Source organism: Pituophis catenifer, unplaced genomic scaffold (assembly GCF_029215685.1).
Source record: "Pituophis catenifer annectens isolate HBS135680 unplaced genomic scaffold, rPitCat1.0.hap2 SCAF_3, whole genome shotgun sequence".
Classification (NCBI taxonomy): domain Eukaryota; kingdom Metazoa; phylum Chordata; class Lepidosauria; order Squamata; family Colubridae; genus Pituophis; species Pituophis catenifer.
Window position 1 is genome coordinate 145,885,243 of NW_027256883.1, and position 27,231 is coordinate 145,912,473.

The 27,231-nt window shown below is 43.2% G+C and overlaps 1 protein-coding gene across 2 annotated transcripts; it reads right to left on the reverse strand.

Moving 5' to 3' along the window:
* Positions 1–3,897: 3,897 nt before the first annotated feature.
* Positions 3,898–7,697, reverse strand: GADD45A (growth arrest and DNA damage inducible alpha). Of its 2 annotated transcripts, none has more exons than XM_070941272.1 (4): positions 7,293–7,697; positions 6,515–6,616; positions 5,648–5,867; positions 3,898–4,610 (listed from the first exon to the last, which is right to left on the reverse strand). In XM_070941272.1, the coding sequence occupies exons 1-4, from the start codon at positions 7,334–7,336 to the stop codon at positions 4,497–4,499; spliced, it is 480 nt and encodes a 159-aa protein (XP_070797373.1). In that variant the 5' UTR covers positions 7,337–7,697; the 3' UTR covers positions 3,898–4,496. The 2 variants fall into 2 exon arrangements, with proteins under 2 accessions (XP_070797373.1, XP_070797374.1); XM_070941273.1 differs by lacking the exon at positions 7,293–7,697 and adding an exon at positions 6,767–7,022.
* Between the last annotated feature and the right edge of the window lie 19,534 nt (positions 7,698–27,231).

A 27,231-nucleotide genomic window follows, 5' to 3' on the forward strand; every position in this document is an offset into this window, starting at 1 on the left:
TTTGCTTTCATTGTACCTCTCTATACAATGTGATTGCTCTTGGAAGGTGGTTTCTTGCAAACATTAGAAGGGTTAAAAACTGTAAAGATTCCTTTTCACAGCTAATATATTTAGTATCATGGATATAAAATACTTTAATTAAATATCACTTCTTTTCATATTGTTTTCTGCCTATCATTGCAGTGCACTGAATTGTGTTAGAAATAATACATCACATTAGTTGCATCAATTAATAAAGACATGACAAATTGATTTGAGTTGGATATGTAACTGCGATCACATTCTGCTGCTATTGATACAATTATTGTTTTAAGGCATCAGTTGGAAAGCCAAGGGGTGACCTCTACTTTTACAGCCTGACTTCACTGAACCGTTTCAGAGGAACACTGAACTGTAAAGACATCTGCACATTCTTTCTTTGCAAATGGTTTGCAAAGCATGTCGACCTTTTAGCTTCAAGAATAGTGAACATATTTCACTTTGATTCTGCATGCTCTATCCTGAAGAGATAATTATGAATAACAAGAATAGCATTTGCCATAGTCAGATTCTATTCAACAATGTGGCGATAATCCTCGTAATACCATAGGACTGGTGTAGCAAATCTCCACTCCCTGCCCTCCTTGCTAGGTGATGTTGCATTTGGTATGCTGATGTTTGCTATACTTACGAGGAAAGAAAAAGTGAAGGATAGGATAAGGCCCATAGAGCTCTCCACCACTCAGAATATCTGCCTTTCTATTGGTAGTTAGTTCTGCTGTGGATCTGTGACTGGGGTAAACTGCATGTTAGATGTTCACCAGCCCTGTGGAAGCATGAGATCCTTGGATGGGTGGCATATCCCACAAATTCTTCCTTTGACTAGATTCTGCTTAAAGATTAGTGAACAAGGATTAGTCTCACTTCTCATTTCAGATGCCCAATTCTGTTGATTGCTGTTCTTGGCAGCTCCTTTAATATGATCTTCTATCCAAGTTCATGCGCTTATCTGAGGCTACTGAACTCTATATAAAGCAAGGTTGAACCCCTAAGAAAGACATGATTTATAGTTGGGCCATTTTAGAATGGAATACCAAATATTCCCTAAAGAAACTTTCCATTGCCCTAAATGGTACATTTTGGAAGCTTGTCTGTGTTGAGCAATGGCATCGACCTGCCTGTGATAATTTCTGTGTGGGTGTGCTGACATAGGCTGCTAAGTAAGAGTGAGCTTTTGCCCCACTAACCTGTTGCCCCACTGGAATGGAGTTTCTGCTCAATATTCCTACATGAGGAAGGGTCCATAAAGTGATTATAGTAGCTGGGAATGATGGGTCCTTGCAGGGCATCCAGTTGGGAAAATTGCAGTTTGTTTTCCCTGATGGTTTTTGTTTTTCTGTCTGCAATGCAACCTCCACAAGCCTCATGTCACACATATGTGTCGTATAACAGCTCCCATTACTTTTTAATATCAAGATGGTAGCAGAAAGGTACCAAGTTGAGAAAGACTGACCAAGTGAATACAGTCTTGAAATCTTCTGGATCAATACCGTATCACACACTTAGATATCAGTAAACAAAGGTTCTCTTTCCTTCCAAATATCTAATTTATATAGAGTTGTACTACAGGCAGCACAAGATGGTTCGGATTGATTTTTTTTTTTTTTTCAGATTTTCATTCCAGCAGTTTCAAGTGATGATTTAGCAACCTACTTTCAAGTTTTGTTGCTGTATACACACATTAATTGCTGATGAAACTGTGGTTAATCATAGATCTTTAACGTTGTGCAGGATACTGGCCCATCTGGTTTCAGCCATCTGGTTTTGCTGCTGAATAGTCTCCATTCATTTCATTCAGTTAGGTTCAAGCTCCCATAGCAACACTTTTTAGGCAATAATGCTTGTCCTTACTCTCATCTTTTCAAAAACAACTTTTTAAAAAACTTACATGTTTTAATAACTGCTTTCTAAGTATTTTAAAAGGAAAGTGGAAAATATTTTTAAAGCCAAGTCAGCCATAATTGTAGGTATTATTTTGTATGGCTGACACTTAAAATTGCCGGCAAAGCAGCTATTTGAGGTTTCAAGGGACAGTGTCATATTTCAAGTAATAGTATGCTTTCATTTCTTATTAACGCTTTGTTATTTGCTTCATATTTGGTGTTTTTAAATTTCTTGCTCTCTAAGAAAGCGGATTAGCGGATGCCACTTATCACTGATGTGTGATATGCTGTTATTTCCCATTTTCTATTTTTCCTGTAACATGGATTATTTTTTGGACTTGTTAGAAATGCTTTCTGTTTACTGAACAATTATGCTACAAATGATGCTCTGCATCCCAAACCAATTTATAATTATCTTCCTTTTATCTACTTCAGATGTTTATGCAGCTTAGCTTTTTTTGTATGGTATAGCACTGGGACCTGGGCTAGACAAATAATTTAGCAATTTATGAGTGAGATTATCTATTCTTACATTTTGAGAATAGGATGGAACAATTCAGCTGCTTCTGGATCTCAAGGTTTCTTTACCTGGGACTCAAACTCCTGCATTTCCTGCTGTGGCACAGCTGTTCTTCAAAATTGAGGTCTAATACATTTTTGAAATATTAGAATGGAAGTGGCTACTGGTGCTGGGGATCCTAAAACACAACATGGCCTCACTATTGTTGATGTATTAAACATTATTTCTGAAGCACATTTCATTATGAAGAATTCTACAAAGAGGAGACTAATGCATTTTCTTACAAGAGGCATATATTAGTTGATCCAGCCATTAGGCAGTCTCTGCTCTAGAAAAATAAGATTATGGAATACTGTTCACTATAAATTTCTATTGGGAACACTTTCTACCTATCACAAGCCGTCTCTTACCCGATACATAATAGAACAGGTATGCCTAACCCATGACATTTATTGCTGTGAATAGTTCCATTGCTTTAATGAGATTTGTTGTGTTTTCAATGAGCCAATTTTATGTAGTGGTTAAGGCACCAGGCTGGAAACGAGGAGATTGTGAGTTCTACTCCCACCTTGGCATGAAAGCTAGCTAGGCGGCTTTGGGCCAACCATTCTCTTGAGTCCAATCCACCCCACAGGGAGGTTGTTGTGGAGAAAATAGGAGACACGAGTACTGGCTATGTTTGTCACCTTGAGTTACTTATAAAATCAAGGCGAGGTAAAAATTAATAACTTTATGTCCAGTTATAATATATACTTCAATGGTTGTTAAAAGAGTAATAGCAATTCAATCTGGAGGCATTTCAAGTCCTTCCGCATTCAGAGCACCGCGCTTTCAATACTTTGTAATCACAATATTTTGTAATACTTTATAAAGTAGGAGGCATTTGCAGAACGTGAGGTTTTTTGGTTCAATTACTATTCTTCAGCTATTTTTCTAGACCTAGATGATTCATTTGCCTTTTTACCTAGATATTCAGGGCAAAATAGGAGAACCCATCATTCCTGGAGAGAGTGCGTGTTTGGCTGGCAAGCATGTGGGTGAGAAGAGTAGCACAGCTATTCTTATTTTCAGGTGTGTAAGTAATGCTAACACCTTTGCATTACTTTTATTTATTTTTGTTACATTTTCCCATGTTATCTGCTCCATCTTTTGAATGCAAACCACAAGACCTTCCAATTCACCATTTGCCTATTTTTTATTATTATTAAGTTTGGGGGGGAAATCTCTGTTCTATTTTAAGAGAGGGGTTTATAAATCACGGCATATTCTCATATTCAGAAATGTTATGCTATTACAACAAAACTCCCAAAGTATTGTGCAAAAACTTTAAAAGGTAAGGCCTTCTCTGAATGCCATATCGTATGACAGTCACAATCATGATCCAGGAATTGTTGCACCAACACTAATGCTTTGTGTTGCCTCTAGCCTAAAATGCAAAAAACAACCATTTCCTGGTGGTTTTTAAATGTTTTATTTCAGTGAACACAGTCCAATTTCAAACATTAAAAGGCAGCAGTTCAACCATTTTAATACAAGTGGTGCACAAAATCCCTAGCATAAATAAATCTTTCACTGGTCTCGCAAAATAATTTAATATTTCTTAGAAGAAAAACTGAAGAAATGGGCATGTTGAAACCAAAGAGAATAGTTGCTAGAGTAAACGAACCCTTTTTGGTCTCAAACGTGAAAGGTATTTAAAACAGAAACTAGGAGTTTCCTTTCTGACAATGCCAACTAAGCCCACTTGGTGGCTTCTGAAAGGAACTCTGCCACACTTGATTTCACAACCGTCTTGCAGAACTCTTAACTTCCTCTGGGGAGTTCTTATTGCTCCCTCAACATGGCTTCTGCTTTGAGTCCATCATTGGCCAACCGTGCTGTCAAACATCCTTCAGTTTCACACAATGTGCAGTTCAACCTCAGCCCACTGACTTGACCTCAATTACTGTAATCCTTGTGTCAGGCTGGGAAATTACTTCCTGAGCAAATAACTAAAGTATCTTGAAACTTCAGTGCAATTTTTCTCTATTCAGTTCAGTCTTATTTGCCTGCTGTCACCGTTCAGGCAGATTAATAACGGGGACCCACTGATCCATGTAGCGGCTTTCACGGCAAAAGCAGATCAGCTGACTTAGGGCTGGATCCTTCCATTGAGAAGCATGTGGATTCTGCAAGAGAAAATGAGACAGAAAATGTTCACTGTCAGCACAAAGTAAAATGCTGCTGACAATAAAAGGACCTATATATAAAAGACACAAAATGCTGTAGACAAGACTGTAATGCAACATTTATTACTGGGGGAAAGTTCAATTTAATACTTTCAACTGTTTTATATAAAAACAGAGCTGCTTTAGTGATTTGGGGGAAAATATATAAACTTTTGTTTAAAATATGCAGGAGTTCACCCTAATAGAGTTCTCTCCCTCCCCCTCCAATAACTAGCAAAAGAGCTCTCTAATATAAAAAATAGATTAAAAAAAAACTGTCTGCAGTATGGTTTGAATAAAAAAATAAGCAATCAGTATTTTATTCACAAGCTAAGCATACTTCACAATTACAAAAAATCATTTGCCTTTGCATGAACAGCCAAGAAACTGTATAAAGTATATTTGCAGTTCATGTCAAATAATGGATTGACCGACAGAAATATTGACTGAATTCCCTTATTGTAACTTGAATGAAAAAAAAAATTATTGTAAACCTACTTCTTAAAGTATGACTTCTGAAGTTATGAATAATTTAGCAGTCCCCAAATTACATCAAGGCCACAAACAAATTACTGCTAAGTAACAGTGACCAGTCTTTTAATCACAGCCAAGTGAATTATCTAATAATGACCTCTGAGCTAATTAGTAATGAGGAAAGACAAATATAGGCAGGGAGTTACTGTAGGAAGGTGACTCATTGGGTTGTACAATCCTGTTGTCAACAGGATGAAACATGTTTGTACAAGTCTTTGCTTTCAAATGCTCAATAAGCAAAGAAAGAGGCTGTGATACAATTTGTGCAGAGGAAAAGGCTAATTAAAACAAAGGCCTATGCAAATTCTCACTTGGAACCAGATGCAGAAAGGTAAGAATGCTGGAAATTCAGGCTTTTACTTTGACTACAATTATAGCTAAGTGGCAGGCCATGAAGAAACAACAGAAATTATCCTGTCCCAGTAGGTTTTATACCCCCATCTCTTAAGAAAAACAAAACTTACTGTTACTAGCACACAGTGTAAGTCTGCAGGCTGTTCAAGCCCTCCACTTGCCCCTAAAAGCAGAAGCTCTGCAAGGCGGCTTGGATTGCTCACTCGAAGTATATTAATGTCATTTTCACAACAAAAAGCTTGAATCAAAGTGAAGTGAATTTGTAAAGCAACATCCTGGTTGTCTTCCTCATCTGCTGCCAGCAGGCAAAGCACCACATTATCTGGATCCCTGCAGGGGTAAAACAATACAGATTGCATTATTCACAGCCTGACAAACAATAATAGGTGTATTTTATAATGAGGAACTGAGACAAAACAGGAACTGAAGTCACGGAGCATATTACAAACATTGGAAATAATTCTGTCTGGGTATAAGCAGAAGCTGAGACATGGTCTTATATGGACTTGAACTTCAGATGACAGGAACTGGATTTTTAAATGCTCAGCATCCACAGTTCCAGCTTGGAGTGAAAAAAGGCAGTCTGGTGACATTTTAGCATCAAAGCAAAGGGCACATAAGCAAAAGCCCTGGTCAGCAGTTTCCATTAGCTTAACTGTCACTTGGCTCTTAGAACTCTTGCACTATGGGTAAATAGGGGAGAGAAATAAAATAACTGCAAATGCAGAGCTTAATATGATCAACGCATCTGCGTTTGGCAAGAGCCTCAGGATTTATTTATTTTCTGCCTGCATAATGCATGTCCAGGAGTTTGCTTCCGACAGATCATCATCCCCGCCCTGATGTTTCCTGAGGTAGATCAATCAACCCGTAAACACCAAAGTGCAGTAGCGCCATGAAGAACCTGGGAGGACCAGGGAGTAGTTGTGGCTCCCAGTCAAGACTGTCAGACACCAGCACCTCAAATTTCCACTTACACGTTGAGTAGTTTGGCAGCCTCATACACCCCAACGGTGATGCTTCTCTGAGTCAGGGCTTTGCTCAGGACTTCTTCCAGGGCATCCCCCACCTTCTCCATGCTGGCAGCCCAAGGAAAGAAAGAAAGAAAGTTGCAAAACTCAAATTCCAGTCAAAATGCCATCCAAGATCGCCATAATAATACACCTAAGGGGACCGTTTCTTTCCAGTCTCTCACACCCCACCGCCCCCCCCAGCCTATGCTGCATAACTCAAGATCCAGCAGCTGAACAGAAAAGTCCTCTCAAGCGGAACCGATCAGCTCCAAAAAAAAGCAGGGAGAGGGAGGAGATCACGGTGTGTGTGATCATTTCGGCCGATTGGAGCGACCGCTGTCTAAACTTGTTCGCCTTATTCCTGTGTCCTGTCAGAAAAGGCCATGCCGCCCTCTCCTCTCCTCACACACACACACACACGCACAAAAACGCTGCCTCCCCTAGTTTCTATTCCCACACAGGCGCAAATCTCCCTTCCCCGCACCGCCTCTTCCCAGATCGCCTTCAAGCGTCCCCCCCCCCTCCTCCCCGCCCAGCTGTGAGGTGGCAGCTTCGGTCGCCGGCCGGCCGGCGGAGCAACAAGAGCGGGTCGATCTCCGCTGCAGATTCCGCGCTGCTTCCCCCCCCCCCACCCCCTCAACCCCGGTCCCGATTTTCCACCGTGCAAACTGAACGCCTCTGCAGGCGACCAGCCGTTCCTTTCGGACGGCCAAACGGGCACTCGCTGCTCACCGTCCCGTACCTTCCGAAAGCCTGATGCTCCCCAGCCAGATCTTCCAGGGTCATGTTGCAGCTGCAGGTCCCAGCAGAGAGCGACGGGAAGAGGTCGCGGGGATCGGGCGTTCTGTCCCGTTCCTCCTCCTCCTCCTCCTCCTCCTCTCGCCTTCTAGACGTCCTGGAGGGCGCCTCTTTCTCCGTCTGCTTTCCCGCAAACCGACGGACCTGTCTCTCTCCAGCAAGCCAATCCTCGGCTTCGGCTGCCGCCGGTTTCCTTGCAATGTGCCGTAACCCCCTTTGCACTTTTGCCCGAGTCTCCTTCGCCCCACGCCGCTTGCAGCCTTGCGCCTCTCTCGAGCTAGTCCCGCAACGCCCGCCGGCCGCCCTCGGTTGCTCTCCACCGCCCAGCTGGAATGAGGGACAAAGGATCCCTTGGGCCGGAGTTATCCTGCCAACCCCTAGCCAACCGTCTGGCGTCTCATTTGCATACCGCCGCTCTATTGGGCCATGCAAATAAGGCGGTGGCGCGTGCTCCTCCGCTTGACCCCCCCCCCCAATACTACTCCCCCCGCGATTTCCAGTCGAGAGAAAGGCAGGGAGCTGTCAGTAACTTTCTCTGCCTTCGCTTAATGCTGATTGGGCGTTGCGGTTGCGAGGGGCGGCGCTTGCTGTGGGAGAGCGGCGGGCGGCTGGTTCCCCGCCTCCTTCCTGCCTGTCTGCTTCAGCTGTTTTTCCTGTTGGTGCGCATTCCCTAATAAATACTGTATTCATTTATATTTGACAACTCATGAACAGCTGAGGTAACTCTTTTATTAACTGGAACTGACAACCTAACCAATTAACATATACATGCGAACGAACACCCGAGCCCTTCTTGACAGCTCTTATATACTCCCCTGTCAGCTAGGTCAACCAATCGCAACACGTTCCCATATATATTCGTTCCAACAGGGGGCCTAAACATTGGAGTATGCCCAGTACATAACACCCCTTTATCCCTAGAATGCACATGCGTAATCCCGCAGGTGCCCCGGCCAACGGCGGACTCGACTGGAGCGGCGTGGGACTACTGGTTCTGCTTGCTGACCCTGACCTTCGCTTATTTCCTGTGCCGTACCGCGACAGTTACTCCTCGAGTCAGGTAAGTTGTTATTTGGTTCAGGGACATAGCTAGGAGTTTGCCCGTTATTTGTCTCGGTGGCATAGCTAGGGGTCTGTCTCTCCGCAGATGGCCTTTCGTTTAACGAGGCTGTATCCTTCTGGCTGCTTGCCATTTGCTGGTCTTGTGGCAGCCGGTCCCCCGACAACTCTTGGAGCAAGGGCAGGTGAGCTTGGTTTAGGCGGGCATTGGCTTGTGTCGTAGGGGCCTCATCATCCTGATTAATGTCTGTGTCTACCTCGCGTGGCCCCGTCCCCCTGGCTCTAGGGTCGTGCCTAACCCGTATCTGGTCTAGATGCCGCCTCCACATCCGATTATCCCCCATGTCTATCTTATACGAACATGGGCCGGTAACCTCTGCTATAACCCCAGGAAGCCATAAGGGCTGGCCCGTATAGTTACGGGCATAAACCAAGTCCCCTTCCTCCAGCCTGCCAGTGGCCCGGCTGGAGAGTAACGGAGTACGGTGCGTGTATTCAGGATGTAATCTGTCCAGCACCGTACGCAAACGGCGGCCCATGAGAAGCTCCGCAGGGCTGCGATTGGTCAGGGGACACGGAGTGGAGTGCTGCGTAAGGAGATACTCAGATAATTTTGATTGCCAGTTGCTAGTTCCCATGCGCCCCAACGCCTCTTTCGTTGACCTCACTGCCCTTTCAGCCCGGCCATTACTGGCCGGATGGTAAGGAGAAATAAGGCAATGGCGAATCCCATACCCTGCAAGGAACACTTCAAACCCCGTGGAGGTCAATTGAGGGCCATTGTCGGACACGAGTTCGTCCGGCAATCCGTGGGTTGCGAACAGGGTGCGCAAAACACGGCAGAGTGCCTCTGTGGAGGTGGAGGCCATGGCCACCACCTCGACCCATTTGGAGAAAGCATCGACCAGGACCAAGAACATCTGACCGCGGATGGGCCCCGCAAAATCCACGTGCACACGGGACCAGGGTCCTCTCGGTTCTTCCCACTCCCTGGGCACCCCTCTAGGTGGCATTGGCCGGGACTCTTGACACACCTGGCACGTAGAAACCCACGTTGAAATGCAGTCATCCAATTTTGGCCACCAGAGATACGCGCGTGCAAGGGCCTTCATCCGGACAATCCCCGGATGGCCCATATGTAACGTTGACAGAACTGAGTCCCGCAGGGAGGCGGGGACTATTACCCTGTGTCCCCAGAGTAGACAGCCCTCTTGAGTAGAAAGCTCAGACTTCCTGAGAGTATACGGTCTCCATTCGGGGCCCAACTCATCACTAGGCCACCCCCTGAGAACCCATTTCAGAACCGTGGACAACTCTTTATCCCTAGCGGACGCCGAAGCAATGTCCGCTGCAGTGACAGGCAGGGGGGAGTCATCAATCAAGAGGACGGATGACACCGGGGCTGGGTCACAGAGGAGCAATTTAAGGGGGCAGCGACTCAGAGCGTCTGCATGTGCCAGATGTTTTCCAGGCACGTATGTAAGGGAATAGGAATAAGCAGATAGGAAAACAGACCAACGGGTAAGCCTAGGCGATAGGAACTGTGGAGATTGACGATCCCCGGCCAACAACCCTAACAGGGGTTTATGGTCCGTCAGAATGGAGAAATGCCGGCCATATAAGTAATCGTGAAACCTCTTAACCCCTGCGATAATGGCTAATGCCTCCTTGTCTAATTGCGAATAGTTCCTCTCTGCAGGGGCTAAGGTGCGGGAATAGAAGGCAATAGGAGCCTCACGGCCATCAGGGAAGGTATGACTTAACACTGCGCCCACCCCATAGGGAGAGGCGTCGCATGCAAGAACCAAGGGGAGGGTAGCAGAATATTGAACAAGAACAGCATTAGACACAAGTAAACGCTTAACAGCGGCAAAAGCAGTTTCAGCCCGGGTATCCCACACCCACTTAGCCCCACGGTCCAGCAACCGGTGTAGGGGCTCAGCCACAGAAGCCTTATGTGGCAGAAAAACGGCATAGAAGTTTAATAAGCCGAGGAAGGCTTGAAGTTCAGCTTTGGAAGTTGGAGGTGGAGCATCCAGGATGGCCTTAGTCTTCGCGGGGGTTGGGTGGATGCCGTGGCGGTCGATAAGGAATCCGAGGAATTCCACTTGTGACACAGCAACAAGACACTTGTCCTTCTTAACGGTGAGCCCCGCCTGCTTAAAAACTGTGAGGACGCGTCGGAGACGAGACAGTAGTTGAGGGACAGAGGCAGCTGAAACGATGATGTCATCAAAGTAAGGGGCGACCCCTGGGATTCCATAGAGTAACCGCTCCATAAGACTTTGAAAAATCCCAGGAGCAACCGAAACACCGAACTGTAGGCGGCGACAACGAAAAGCCCCACGATGTGTGATGATGGTCTGTGCGTCGGCGGTGAGATCATCCACAGGCAGTTGCTGGTATGCCTGGGATAGATCAAGCTTTGCGAAAACTGACCCCTGGCCCAGGGAATGCAGCAAATGCTGGACTACCGGGACAGGATAGGCATGATCCTGCAGGGCGTGATTAATCGTTGCCCGGTAGTCAGCGCAGATGCGGATGGAGCCGTTGGCTTTAATTGCGATGACAGTGGGGGTTTCCCAACGGGCGTAATCTACAGGTTCTAAAACGCCTTGATGAATAAGCTTGTCCAGTTCTTCGTCTACGCGCGGTCGTAATGCAAGAGGCACCCGGCGTGGCTTAAGGCGTTTTGGAGGAACCGCCGGATCAAGGCTGAATGATACGGGAGTGCCAGTGTATTTGCCCAACGAATCGGAAAAAACAGACGGGAATTCACGCGCCAAGAGGTCTAATTCAGATGATTGGATAGAGTGAATGCCCTGTATAGTAAGGCCCAGGGCGGCGAACCAATTCAGGCCGAGTAAGCTAGGTAATGGGCCATCAACGACTATTAAAGAGAGACGACCCTGAAATTCACGAAAAGTAACTCTGAAGGTACCGGTTCCCACAACCGGAATCAGGGTGCCCTGGTAGTCCTTCAGCAGCAGAGAACAAGGTTTGAGGTGTCGCTTGGCCAGCTTCGGCACTAGACGTTTGATCGTGCTCCACGATACGATGGTTGTGGAGGATCCCGTGTCCACTTCCATGTTGCACGGGCGCCCTTCTATCTGAACTGTCAGAGTAATCTTTGGATTTACCGCTCGCTGGCGTGACGTCACTCGATTGATGGCGGAAAATCCTTGTCGTTGGCGCGCATGCGCGGGTCTCGGGCCGGAACGGCGTGGCGCGTTGTTTTCAGCAGGGGAACGCGAGTTGATCTGCGGCTGCGCCGAGCGACACACCCTGGCAATATGTCCTCGCCGCCCACAGAGCCTACAGACAGCGTCTCTCCAACGGCATGACGCACGAACGTGCTGTCCCCCGCAACTGTAACACCCGGGGAATCCATCAGTTTTGTTCCTCTCCCTCACTTGCCTAGCCTTAGTCCCTTTAATTTGGCAAACCTCGCCTTCCTCTTCTTCTGAGTCAGAATACCGTTCAGTCACAATTTCATTAGCTGAGTTCGCGCCAGTCTCAGAACTGGGAGTGGTCTGGCCACGGGGTAGTTCGGCAATGGATAGGGTAGCTAATTCCGCGGCACATGCCTCCCGTAAAGCCTCTTGAAATGTGAGGTCAGCATTGGCGATCAAACGCTGCTTCAAGTTCTTATCGCGCACGCCACTCACAAGGCGGTCTAACAAGTAGTCATCTAGGTTGTCAAATTGGCAGTGACGGGCAGCCCTTCGCAACGCCGCGACATATTGATTAATCGATTCACCTGGGGCTTGGTCACGGTGATAGAAATGTTGTCTGCGGGCGATTCGGGAGGGTGCAGGTGCATAGTGTCTTTTAAGTTTGGCCAGAAAATCCTCCCACGTACCGGCATGAATTGATTGAGGGGCCATAAGGGTCATAGCTGTGTCGAACATTTCAGGGCCACAAAAACTGAGGAAATATGCCCTCTTCCTCTCAGCCGAGAGATTAGTATAGTCATTGGCAATTAAAAAACATTCAAATCTGGCAATATAAGCATCCCATGTCTCTTTGCCTTGGTCAAATGGGGGAAACATCTGTTGTGCCGCCATGGCCTTATATCTGCTTCGTTTCACTGTTACCTCAGAGGTTACCTCAGGCTGCTGTCCTCGATTGCGTTACTTCCGCTGGGTCCGCTATCCCACCTTCGTCGCCAGTAATAAATACTGTATTCATTTATATTTGACAACTCATGAACAGCTGAGGTAACTCTTTTATTAACTGGAACTGACAACCTAACCAATTAACATATACATGCGAACGAACACCCGAGCCCTTCTTGACAGCTCTTATATACTCCCCTGTCAGCTAGGTCAACCAATCGCAACACGTTCCCATATATATTCGTTCCAACAGGGGGCCTAAACATTGGAGTATGCCCAGTACATAACATTCCCCCTCCCCGCTTTGTTTTGAAAGGTGTGGGGGTGAGGGTGGGGGGGGGGGGAAGCGATCGAAGGGGAGGGATTGACGGTAAACTTCTCTGTGCAGCCAAATGTTCTGAAGCTCATCGTTTACAATAAATAATTAGTAGTAAGCAAGCTATAAAACTCAAGAGGGGAAGCCCATCGGCTGCGGAGAAGTTTGTCTCCCTCGGGGGCGGATGACGCTCCTGGGCTGGCTGCCTAATGGTGGAATCCCTGCAGCACTAGGCGAAACAGCTGGCAACAGCTGGCTCCTTTTGCCTGGACTCGGGAAGTAACCAGGATTGGACTTGGTTAATGCCGTGGATGGAAGAGGGAAGACAAACAGTTCTGGAAGGCAGAGGCAGGTGTCTTCTGGTATATGATTGTGTTTGCAGAAACCCCAGGTGCAGAGCAGAACTCAACCTGAGTGTTTTTACTTAATGGCTTAAGACCAACCCAACCACAAACTATCCAACCGTGTTTTGGTCTGGTGGGTTGTGCCAACCCCACAGCCCTTGAGGTTTACCTGTGATTCATTCTGCTGTGTGAACCCAGGCTGTTGAGTGAGATCAGGCTCCCTTGTTCAAACACACCCACTGAATTAAAGATGCCACTTGTTGTTGCAGTTTATTTTGTTTATTGTTGCCCTTGCTGTTGAGCTCCTAAAGACATCATGGATTAGATAGCACACATGCCAAGATTATTAAAGCCAGTGACCAAAACAAAAACAACATTAATATGATCTTAGGTCAGAACAAAAATATTGCATATAATAAAGTTAATAAAGGCCAATTGCAGTATCCTAGACTACATAATTAAATATCTACTCTTATGGCAAATGCAGGAGTACGCCAGGCTGGAGCTGCAAAAAAGCATAATTTGTGGCAACCAAGTAAATGATTCCCAGTCTTTGGCAACTAGTAAAAAAAAAATGGCTTAAATTGTTTTGCCAGTCACTGCTTGTTTATCTTTTTGGCAATACCAAACCCTGAAAATAGCTCATATCCTGGAGAGAGGCCAAATGATGTCAACATGTTAGTAATGGTATTCCACCATTGCAGCCTAGCATTGTCAGATATTAGAAAGGAAAGCAGTCCGGTTGGAGCCAGATGGATCCTCAGCCAAGCTAATAAAATAGCTTGCCAGATTTGCACTTCGATTCTAATTAGACCACTTGCAGATCTCAAGGCTGTGTTAGAAACACTACTAGGAATTAGACCTCTTAGGAAACCTGATTGGATTTTTTCAAAAGGTTCAAAATTTGTATAAGGCTTGTGCTGCTGATTCTGTAACCTTTTAATGGCAGCCAGAATGAAGTTTCTTCCCCATCTTCAAACTGATGTGGCATTCCTGTGTCTCCTAGAAGGCATGATTGGTTTGACCTTCTGGAAGCTTAGAAGATAACTATTTAATATCTCAAGCAGTTTGCTTCGTTGTCTACCTGTAGGCTAGCTGTGAATCTTAAATCCATTGAAGAAAACCATTATTTTAATTTGGGGGAGTTAATACCCTGTTCAGTCCTTGACCCAGGCATGCCTCAAAATAATCCTTATTGGGCAAGAACATTAGGGATTCTCTTGAGGTATGCCTGGATCAATGGCAGATCAGGATCAGTAATGCTTTGCCATGGATTACCCAATTTTCTTGTAGCTACAGTGGCTGTGCTTGTGTGATGTGTCAGTTTCACAGTTAACTAAAACTTGCTGGACCCTAACTAATTGCCTATGTTCTTATCTATACAGAAAGTCATCCACATTTTAGTTGAGCATGTTCAAACTCAATGATACATTTTATTGTTTCCTCATTATATTTTTCTTTTACTCTTTCAAAAGGTTTAGGCTACTGAGTCCCCACTCCACCTAACAACTACTTTTTTTACTTCAAATATCTTTATTTACATAAATAAGTCTGGTGCAAGCCACCTTTATGAGTCTGGCAAGTTGAATCGAAGGACAAGAGTTCTGAAGAGACAGGGTGGGTCCAATCATGCCATGTTAATTGGGTTCCTGTTTTATGCATGTGCATTCCTCATGTATGAGAACAATATCAAGCAATGACTTGTAGGCATAAAAATTTGTCATCCAGAGCTAAGTACTACAGACTCAATTTTTAAATTATCTCCAATATAATAACTAGCGTGACCGTGTGAACCCAATCAATGCATACTTTCAGTTGTTGGATATTGCTTGTTTTGTGTACATGACACCAAGTTATAGTTTGTGTCACCACAATTTTGGATTTATGGGAGCTGTGATTTCCAAAGCAAAGTGGCTAAGTTCACACAACACACCAACCAAAAGCCGATAAATTACATTCACATTCTTGTTTATCTGCTGCTGGTTCTGTATGGTATGTCCACTCTGTTGTTGCATGCATCAGTTTTCAGCAGGGTCTCTGAGAATGTATTATGCAACTCCAAAAATTCCCAGTTGTGAAGGCCAAGCTTCTTAGGATTTCTGGAAACTGCAGTTTCATCAAACTTTTAGTGCATCACTAAAGGGAAAGTTGGTTTACAGTAGTTAAATAATATCACTCACATCCATACAAATACTATCAGGGTTTAAACACAGGACAAGTGAATCTAATGATTACCTGGCTGTAAGGAGCAATTTCTGTTAAGGCCAGAGTACCTTATCTTGCGAAACAAATGTTAATTTTTGACGCATTTTGGGATATCATATAGAATGGAAAGGAGAATAACTACTTCTGAAGCAGAATGGAAAGCCAGCGTACTGTATTGTTAGTTTAGTATAAATTGTGTATTGGATGTGTTATTCAGTTACATGGAAGTTAATTGGTATAGATGACAGTTGTCTAGAGTCACAATGTAGAGCTGAACAAAGGAAAACAATTTGACAACCTATCCCTTCTGGATTGGAGAAAGGAAGGAAATGGTCTGTATCAAATAAATGTAGGCTAGGAGCTGGTGGAGATCTGCTGTATGAATGTACATCTACAAAATAGCTTGCAAATTAGTTGAGATTTTTAATCTGCTTTTATGAGACAAGGCCAAAATTACAGATTTTAGGTTTCATAACAAAAAGGCATATTCTCTGTCAATCCTTGCAAATCTATTGGTTTAGATCAATGTGAGGGAGAACTTTGAGTTTATTTCACAATCCAAAACAATGAAGAAGCCCCCAATCAGAGAATAACCTATAAGGAACATGGCGCTGGGATTCCTGTTTCTTTATAACTGACCTTGGTTTTTTTTTTTTAAAAAAAAAATTGCATGGGCAGAGAAAGTGAATTCTGCAGTGTGTGTTTTGGGTCTCTCTCTCTCTCCCTCCCTCCCTCCCATACTACATCCATACAGTATTCCCCAATATTAGATACAACCATCATGTGGACAACTAAAACAAAGGTTGGGAGGTGGGATGATTTCATTTTTTAGCACTTTTCTCACAGAATTTAGGGAATAAATTTTAATTGCCTTGCATTACCTTCTGTACTTTTTATCGTATTGTAAGAGTCGCTGTACTGGTGAAATGGGTGGCATAACAATTTAATAAATAAATAAAAATTGCAATCAATTGAGGATGTGAAAATTGTGCAAGGCACAAGAGTAGCACCCCTTTTGCTGTGGTTATTTCCCTCATACAAGTGGGAACCCTCACACGATAAGAGGCTTGGAGCTGCCTCTGGTGGGATATCTGACTGGGAAGTAAACAAAGTCAAGATGGCGGATAATCAAAGTCCCTCCGCTTTGCAGGCCTGCACATACAAAAGGGACAGGGCTTGGATTGTACAGCTATGACTGTCACATGGACTTTAATGGATGCTGCCTCCACACCTAGTTACTTCCCACAGCCTGGTTTGTATCCCAAATATAGTCTACGTGATTCCCTCTGCATGGCACATCTACCATCATTGTCCCTGTATGAAGTCAAAGGGAGCGCAAAATTATGGGTATCCTTGGCTCTCCACCTCTGGTAACTTCTGATGGGTAAAGAATGAAAGTTCTGAGTTGCTATGTATGCAAAAGCATATCTGGTGATAGGTTGGCTATTGCCTATCAAACATTGTTTACCAAATTTTACCAATGAAAACAAGGTTAATAGGAGACAGCTTACTGTGAAACAAAGCATCAGTCTGAAGCATAAATGTATTTCCAACAATATTGCTGGGTCATAAATAGGATCATTAATACGCAAAAAAATATAGCTGTAGGCCTGCAGCCCTGTGCTTATAACAGAGCCATCACGTGCTTTCAATATTCCATGTGTGATAGCTGATTCTAAAAGGTTGAAGATCCTTTCTAGAAGATGTTAGGACTTAAAGCAAACTCCTCTCCCATTCCATTTTTCCTTCCATGTCAACATTCAAGAAGTAGAAATCATCGCCTGTGCTCACATCTTCTGGAGTATTTTGATTTCTTTCTTGGATGTACAAGCTGCATATCTTGAGAATTTCTTGAATGTCTTAAAAAGCTGTATCTCATTTGAGCCTGTCTGGTTTTTAGGTAAAATTGAATGTATTCAATCATTTAAGTGTATTCCCAAATATAATCTAAACTTGCCTCCAGAAGTTGTGAATGCTCCAACACTGAAAGTTTTTAAGAATTTGGACAATTATTTGTCTGAAATGATATAGGGCCATGATGGCGAACCTATGGCACGCGTGCCACAGGTGGCACGCGGAGCCATATCTGTGCGCATGCGAGAGTTGCCCTAGCTCAGCTCCAGCGCGCATGTGCATGCCGGCCACCTGATTTTTGGGCCTTCTGGGCCCACCGGAAGTTGGGAAACGGGCTGTTTCTGGCCTCCAGAGGGCCTCTGGGGATGGAGAAGGCCGTTTTTTGCCCTCCCCAGGCTCCAAAAAAGCCTCTGGAGCCTGGGGAGGGCGAAAAACAGGCCTACCGGGCCCACCGTGCCATTGCGTGCCAAAAGTGTGAGAGCATGGGGAGGTTGCGCATGGGCAGGGCGCATTGAATTATAGGTGTGGGCACATGCGCACATGAACCCCCGCGCTCCTCCCGCTTTTGGCACGCAACGACAAAAAGGTTAGCCATCCCTGATATAGGATTTCCTGCCTGAGCAGGGGGTTGGACTGGAAGACCTCCAAGGTCCCTTCCAACTCTGTTATTCTGTCCTGTGTATCTGTTACATGTTCACATCTTTACACTCCATAGCCAGATAGACTTCTTCAAAAGTATGACTCATAGATTCAGTGGAGCTTTCTCCACTAGATAGCTATGCCCAGAACTACAAATGAAGACCGCAAGCTTACACAACTTTATTCAGAAGTAAATCCTGTACAGAGAAACTTACTTTTAAGTAAAAGTATACAGTTTTGTCTGAATTATTACAGAAATCTGATGCACCAATTTCACATATATTTTTTTTATATTGTGCTGCTGTGGTGAAATATGAACATCATCCATACTATTTGAAGAAACGCCTTCTAATTAAATCCATTCCTTCCCTTTTGGACATCATCTGGCGTCTTCATTGTGTTTTCCAATTTCATAATTGCATTGGCAGAAGCCAAATGTTCTGCTTCTTCTAAGAATCCTGGTTAAAGAGAAGCAAGGAAAGAGGGCATATGAAAATTTAGAACAAGTTTGGAGAATGGTAAAATATTGGTGATTGTTAAAGCTCAGAGCTATTGCAGTGGGGGCCAATGTGACTATATTAAAACCTCATTAAAGGTGTGGATTAAAAAGAATATAGTAACCAAACACCCCTAACTGGATAGTAGACTATGGGTTCCCAAAAACCAATTATGAATTATGATTGAATTATATATAATCTAGGGAGTTTTCCTTAAAAATAGAGAAAAAACAGATGTTGGAATACAGGAATAGTTAGAAGATTAAGTTTTTGGTTGTCAAAACTAATGTTAGTTTTATAGCACAAATATAGACTAGAAACCATGTAAGCAAACAAATTACAAAATAAAGCTACTTCAATCTTTTAATGCCCCTTTATTTCTAAATTTAGAAAAGACTGTATGGTATTTGAATACTTCTGACTACTATTTAATTTTCAAATTAGAGATAGCAGTGAGCAATCCTGTATAATCCATCACTGAATGTGACAAATTTAAGGGTATATGCTTCGGTTGGTAGTTGATTTCCTAGGGTATTTTTAGACTTGATTTCACTCAAAGAACATTATCAATTATTTAAAATATTTTTTTTCAGATTTAAGATTACAGTGATGGCAAGGTATCTTTTGTCTAGGATTTCAGTGCATGCGTATAATGACCAAAATTTTTAATTTGCTTGAACCAGCATTTAAAACAAGACTGGGAAAATGTTGATAGCGGGAAGTACACCTAACTTTTTTTGAGTGGTGAGTGATGCAAAATAGGAGATTTTCTAACAGAAGCTGATTTTGGAGGGAATTATGGGGTTTACTTTATTTTCTGAACTATGTTAAAACTTATTTTAAAGCATACATTCAGGGGTGGGCTGCTGGGGGTTCACAGGGGTTCGGGAGAGCCTCTAGCTAAGATTCTGTGCAGTTCGAAGAACCCCCAAATCTCATTCCTGGATGGCCCCGCCCACCCCTCCCCTCTCAGGAGTCCCCATACAGTCCATTTTGGATGTAGGTAAGTGCAGGGTACACACGGAGGCTTGGGGAGGGCGAAAAACGGACATACAAGAAGTTCGGGAAGGCTGGAAACGGGCCTCCGGAACCTGGGGAGGTCATTTTCGCCCTCCCAGAGGCTTGAGGAAAGCCTTTTGAGCCCAAGGAGGGCAAAAACACCCCTCCCCCCCACCTTGGTGCAGGAGGCCGACTAGGCCACGCCCACCCAGCAACCGGGCAGAGAACCCCATCCTAAAATTTTTGAAGCCAACCCCTGCATACATAATTGTTTCTAAACCAACATAGCTCACATCATCCATTTTCAGCAGGATGGACCACCAGCTACATAGAACGGGACTAAAGACTGAACTTGCCTCTGGGATTTCAGATGGACCACCCCAATCTCTCTATCCATTGCCTTTTTTGGGGATATGTTCGCTGAAAAGTTGATATTAAATACTTTTCGAGGGGATAGCATCTCCAATATGGAATTTCTAAGAGTCAACAGCCATATTTTTCAATACTTCAAAGAATGCTTACTATGGTATAAGTGGATCCATTTATAGATAACTAGCTGGAATCCTTTCTTTCACAAGTATTGTATTTATCTGAAGGGGCTACAACCCTCAGTTTCAAACTTAGTATCATCTCCAGAACAAAAAAAAAATAGATAAAATAAATTCATTTGTTTTCATTATTGTATTCTCAGCTAAGATTAAGACACTTAAAGGGATAGTCTTTATGCTCCTCCGAAAACAGTGCTCTAGTGCACTGTACCTTATGTCCATCTTGGGCACAGTCTTCAACCATTATTGTAAATCTAGATTCCCATGTGAAATGCTGGAGCTGTATAGGGCTTATGAAAACTGTTCTTCCACTGGTGGGAACCCTTCCCCCTTGAGAGTTTTTGTTATGATGGCATCTTAATATTTTATCATTCACTGTTCCATTCAGTTATGAGCAGAAGGATGGTGTCATGGTAATTTCCCCCTATTATAAGAACTTCAGTGACTGTGTAACTTGCCAAACAAGTAAATAGATCACATGGATGGTATTGTTTCTTACAGCCTTCCATTCATCAGCTGGATGAGAACACCACATAATGCATGTAGAGTTTCCTCTTTTTTGTGGACAACAGCAGTGAAGATGCTTGCAGGTTTATCTCCAAGTTGCTGGAGTCTACTGCTTCGTGTGTAGGTTCACATCTTTGGATGTACAAGAAGGAATATGGCATGAGAGTTACTGAAGGTAGATTCACTTCTGGGAGAAAAATCTTCAGCTGCTAGACAGCACAACTCAAAAAATATTGCCAGCAGATTTCCTTATTTGAATAATTTTTGTATGAGCCTTTGGAGATGTCAAAGGGTTTTTTAAGCATTTGGGTTCTTCCCAGAGAGAAGAATTCCAATATTACCCATCAAAAGATGCTGTACCATGCAGCAGTTCCATCTTTCTTCTTTTTTAGTGGTGAGAAAAAAAGATGAGAAATGTTGAGAAAACATAAAAAGGAAAGACTTCGTTTCTCACTCTCCTGCTCCTCACATTCTTCTGTAAACTAGAATTGGTGAGAGGCTCATCCTCGCTCACTTCAAAGCTTTCCTTATTGAAGCAAGGATAAATGCCAACGTTACAAAAAGAAATAAGATGATGGAGAGACAGATCTCTTTGCTAAGTTTTCCCAACTCTAAGTATGCCCTGGCCAACTGATTCCAAATTCCTATAATTTACTCTTTGGTAGGTCTAGCTGCAGAACTGGGTTCTCAAAACTCCAGATGATCACCAGATTGGGGGGAGGGGGGAGAAATTAGAATCTTCTGATCCTGGTTAACCAGATTATTTTTGCAGCCCAAATCTGAGAGACCTACTTTTGATGTCTTCTACCACCACTTTGGTTTTTTTTTTTTTTTTTTTAACAAGTCACATCCTGAATTTCTAGTATTCTCGTAAATTGATGTAAAGGCTCAAGCGAAAGCTATGATGAGAAACTTTGTACTTATGTTGCAACAGGAAGGGAGAAGCCATAGAGCTGTTGATGTCACCAAGGCTGTCTTGAAAAGCAAGGTCCGTTTTCACACATTGAAAAAAAGGCTGCTGGAGATACAGACAGAGCAATATTAGCCACTTGCAAATTTTGATTAGTGCAGTTCTTCAATGAAGGGGAAAATAGATGACATTTCGGTCCCATTTTTAGATCTCCAAGAGTTTAACCTTAAAAGTGTGCGAAGGCACACAACTTGTCCTTGACTTTCAACAGTTCATTTAGTGACCGTTCAAAGTTACAACGGCACTGAAAAAAAATGACTTATGACCATTTTTCACACTTACGACCTTTGTAACAGCCCCATGATCATGTGATCTAAATTCAGACACTTGGCAACTGGTTCATATGTATGACCGTTGCTGTGTCCCAGGGTCATGTGATCCCCTTGTGCAACTTTTTGACAAGCAAAATCAATGGGGAAGCCAGATCCACTTAACAACCGTGTTATTATCAACTGTAGTAATTCACTTAACAATGATGGCAAGAGAGGTCATAAAATGGGGGCAAAACTCATTTGACAAGTGTCTCATTTAACAACATAAATGTTAGGCTCAACTGTGGTCATAAATCGAGGACTACCTGTATTTTGCTTAAGTTCACAAATTCCGAATTCATTGTGCTGTGGCTTGGTTTGCTTTGAAGTCTCACGCGATTCAAACATTGTGGTTGGAAATCAGCCTTTGTACCCTAATGGAGGGATGGGCAATTAAACAGCCTAAGTGTCATATTGTGCCCTTCTGTTTTCAGGACCCTCATAATTCACTCAGATTTTTGAGTGGCGAAAACCATCTGCACAGTTCCTTTCTAAGTTTAGGTGGGAAAGAGATTAAAATTATGGTGGAAGCTTTAAAATGCATAATTGTATCAGAGTTTGAACTATGTATATAAAGACTTTCTTAAGTTCCTCACATAAATCTCCCAAATATGTGATGTTGCCCTATTCAATTGGGTCTCTCTGCCTGCTCCAAAAGTTCAAGGCAGCCCCAAAGGTTGCCAGCCTCTACCTTAGCACAATGTGTGAACTCAGCCAATTAGGTAAACCATGGCTTGAACCAGTGGTGAAATACAAATTTTTTTTACTACTGGTTCTGTGGGCGTGGCTTGGTGTGGCTTGGTGGGCGTGACTTGGTGGGCATGGCAGGGGAAGGATACTGCAAAATCCCCATTCCCTCCCCACTCCTGGGGGAAGGATATTGCAAAATCACCATTCCCACCCCACTCTGGGGCCAGCCAGAGGTGGCATTTGCCGGTTCTCCGAACTACTCAAAATTTCCGCTACCGGTTCTCCAGAACCTGTCAGAACCTGCTGGATTTCACCCCGGCTTGAACCCAGACTTTACATGTTATGTGCAGTTTTCTTAGGAGGAAGAGATTTGTGACTTTTGTGGGTTTTTTCTTAACCCCTTATTCCTTCATCAACTGACGTAAGTGTGAACATATGACAACTAAACTAAACAAACCCCAAAACATTTGCAAAGAGCCCTTATCTACATATAGATTTAGCTCTGGATATTGACTATTTACTCAACTGACATTCCAGGTAGATCCGGCTTATGATACACATTGCATCAAGATACAAAGTTCCCTATAAATTCCACAATATGAGTCAGCGTTTTCTATTATCGGTGAATGTCCAAGGAAGAAAGGACATTAAGAGCAGATTTTTCTCCTGCAAGGTGAAGTAACTTATTTCTGTCTCAGCAAAATAAAGGACAGAAATACAGACTGCCAGTCATCAGCTTGACAGATATGCTGTATTTCTTGCTTTATTTGTACAGGAATGCTGCAAAAGAGTTTCATTCCTTTAAATATAAAATTGGCACGTGAAAAATTGGCACGTGTAATTTCTTAAATTACAAAACTGGGTAGTGGAAAGACAGTTCTATTATATCACAGGTGTCAAACTCAGGGCGTCACCTTGCCGTCACGTGACATTTCGTGACATTTTTCCCCTTCGTGGAGCTGGGGTGGGCGTGGCCTGCGCGTGACACATCCAGCCTACAGGCTGCCAGTTTGACACTCTTGTAATTGTGTGATAGACCCCAGAAGATAATGGTGAGGCATCACATGTGGTGAATTTCCTTCCTGTTTGCTTTGAGTTCAGGCCTTCAGGAAAGCAGCAGAAACTGGGATATACCGCCAAACCTTCCTGAGTTTTCACCTGCTTTTTTAAAAAATAGTAAATAATAAAAACAGTATAAAAACTAATGCAAACTAAAAAGAACAAAAAGAAAAATAGAAGGGGCAGAAAAGAAAAATAATAATATACAGGTAGTCCTCAACTCATGACCACAATTGGAACCAAAATTTCTGTCACTAAGCAAGGTGGTTGTTAACTGAATCATGACCAATTTTACAACCTTTTTGTCATGGTTGTTAAGCGAATCGCTGCAGTTGTTAAAATAATTGCATCGTCATTAAGCGAATCTGGCTTCCCCCATTGACTTTGCCTGATCGCCATTTGCAACTTTTCCAGTTGCAAATGGCGATCAGATGAACTGTTGTAAATACATGCCAGTTCCCCAAATTTTGATCATGTGATTGGAGGAATCCTGTAATGGAAGGGAGAGTTTATCCTGTATGGTAGAAATGGAAAGTCACCAAAAACTTTTCGATGCAAATACCGTAAATACACTGATTCAAAAGATTTTGAAGACTAATGTACAATTGAAACCAGAAACTTTTCTTTTTGGACTAATGGATAGATGGCTAGAAAAAAGCCATGGAACCTTTTTTCTTATATATATGACAAGTGCAGCGAGATCACTATATGGTCAAAAGGGGAAAAGTCTGACTACTCACCATAGAGGAATGGCTGCTGAAGAGGATGTACCTTGTAGAAATGGCTAAATTGAGTTCATTGATTACTTAAAAGACAATATCTATATTTATGACTGACTGGAAAGCCTTTATAGACTCCTTGCGTAAAACAGGAAAAAAATGCACTTGGGGTTTGTGGTTTTAATGATTAGAAAAAAAAAATTCAATAGTAGTAAAAGTGAGTTTTTTTAAATCATAGGGTAATAGATAATGTTATTATCTTTTCTGTTATTACCTGTTATAATGTTTTTATCTTTTCTTCTTGTACTTTTCTTTCTCTTTTACTTTCTTCGTTTTTTTTAGTTCTGCATTAATTTATGTTAGTTTTACATTCTCATTAAAACTTTATGTTCCTTAGCCAATCATGATGTTCCTCCACCTCTTTGTGCATCCTAATTGAACTGCAGACTGCTAGAGTCAACCTCAACCCTCTGGATCTCCAGCCTGGATCTTGTCTAGCAAAGAACTAAACTAACTTTGTTTCTGAGCCATAGCTGCGCACGCTCCAGCGGGAATCATAATTGTAGAGGGGGGATGTCCAAAGAAGGGCACAAAGCAAGGAGAATCCAAATATAAGGAGCCTGAATCTGGTGCCATTGCTATGAGGTGTCTACTCAGCCTTACCCTGCTGAACCTCAGCATCTTCCACAGAAGAAACAGAAGAATTACTCACCGATTCACCCAAACTGGATTGAACCATCCCTGATAAAGGCGACACCCTCGTTCTTGGTATGAAAGCTGCAACTTCTGCAAAAGGTGGCAGCCAGGGGATTAAATGGGCCATCCAGCCATGCACGACGGACAATCGGCTACCCTGTTCAAGAAGACAGGTAGTCCTTGACTTACAATAGTTCACTTAGTAACCATTCAAAGTTACAATGGCACCGAAAAAGGGGACTTATGGCCATTGCAGCATCCTCATGGTCATGTGATCAAAATTCAGATGCTTGGCAACTGGTTCCTACGGTATTTATGATGGTTGCAGTATCTCGGGATCACGTCATCCCCTTTTGCGACCTTCTGATAAACAAAGTCAATGGGGAAGCCCGATTCACTTAACAACCGAGTTACTGCCGGCTGCCTGCAATTTGGCAGTTCAACTCTCACCAGGCTCAAGGTTGACTCAGCCTTCCATCTTTCCGAGGTGGGTAAAATGAGGACCCAGATTGTTGGGGGCAATAGGCTGACTCTGTAAACCGCTTAGAGAGGGCTGTAAAGCACTGTGAAGCGGTATATAAGTCTAAGTGCTATTGCTATTGCTACTAACAACTGCAGTGGTTCACTTAACTACTGTGGCAAGAAAGGTTGTAAAATGGGGCAAAACTCACTTAACAAACATCTCGCTTAGCAACAGAAATGTTAGGCTCAGTTGTGGTCGTAAGTCAAGGACTACTTGTATAATGCCCAAAGCAAGCTGGAGCCATAATGCTAACCAGTTGCACTTTATAGACCTGAAAAGTCATTAAAATAATCTGAAGCTGTCTTGCTGCATGTGCTGTCACTCAAATTGAGCTTTATGGGGCTGGAAAGTCTCTGGAACGCTCTGCTCGGAAACCTGTGAAATCTCTACTTTCCTGTCCTTGTGCAAAACGTACCTCCAAAAACGTTCCTCTTCACTCACTGTCCCAGTGCAAATACAGGGAGTCCTCATTTAGCAACTGCCTTGTTTAGCAATCATTTGCAGTTACAATGGTATGATGAAAAAGTGACCTGATGACCAATCCTTACATTTACGACCTTCACAGGTCGTAAAGCAAAGGAAAGCTAAATTAAGATTGGAAGTACAGTCACAACTTCACTTAGTGGGCTGCTTTGCTTATTGACCAAGTTGCCAGTCCTAATTGTGGTTGCTAAACAAGGAATATTTGCATTATGGATTAAAGTTTCACCGTTTTATCTCTTTAATACCTAGGAGGCAGGGGTGAAATCCAGCAAGTTCTTCCAGGTTCTGGAGAAGCGGTAGTGGAAATTTTGAGTAGTTCGGAGAACCGGCAAATACCACCTCTGGCTGGCCCAAGAGTGGGGTAGGAATGGAGATTTTGCAATATCCTTCCCCTGCCACGCCCACCAAGCCACTCCCACAGAACCGGTAGAGAAAAAATTTGGATTTCACTCCTGCTAGGAGGTATGTTAATATATGAACCATTTTCAATGTATTGGTTGCCAATTAATCATTTCATTAATTCTTTACATACCATTTCAAGATGACAACATGGGAAACTATATGTCTACATGTCTCTGTCTGTACACATACACATCCAACAGTATAAACATGCCTTAAAAACTAACTTTTTTCCCCTCCACTGGATTTGTAGTCATCTTGTGAACAACTTGAACTCAAAAGCTGGCTTATTGTTGTGCAAACTTTCAGCCGGCTTAATAGGTATTGCCTTCCTAAGGATTTCAGATTGTCTTGCGGTTAACACAGCTGCTTTTGCTTTTAAAATGTTTTTACTGCTTGCTATAATTAGTGGCTGACAGTTTTAGATTAGTCAACGGGGTGGCTCATGCACATGATCCTGACATGTTCAAAATGCACATCCCTACATAACAACTTCCTGCTCCAAGAAGCCCTCTCGTGGAAAGCACTTTTATGGGGGCTTCTGGTCCCTGTCAAGCAATGTGATTTCTGATAGATCAGAGCCCTGATACTGAAGCCAAAAAAATTGATGACTAGGGCAAACCACAGGGCAGGGTGGAATTGACATAAGCAGCTCTCTCTCTCTCTCTCCCTCACTCTCTTACTCTTTCTCTCTGTCTTTGGTTTAAAGCCAGGTCAGTTGCAAGAATCCTGGAGACACAATTTGATACTCAGTGCTTCAAGGAATTGATGAAAGGAATGCCAGTGGCCTGAATACAAGTAGCCCTCAATGTACCTCAGTAATTGAGCTCATAACGTCTGTTGCTAAGTGAAACATTTATTGAGTTTTGCCCCATTTTATGGCTTTTCTTTCCATGGTTGTTAAGTGAATCAATGCCGTTGTTAAATGACTAACATGGTTGCTAAGT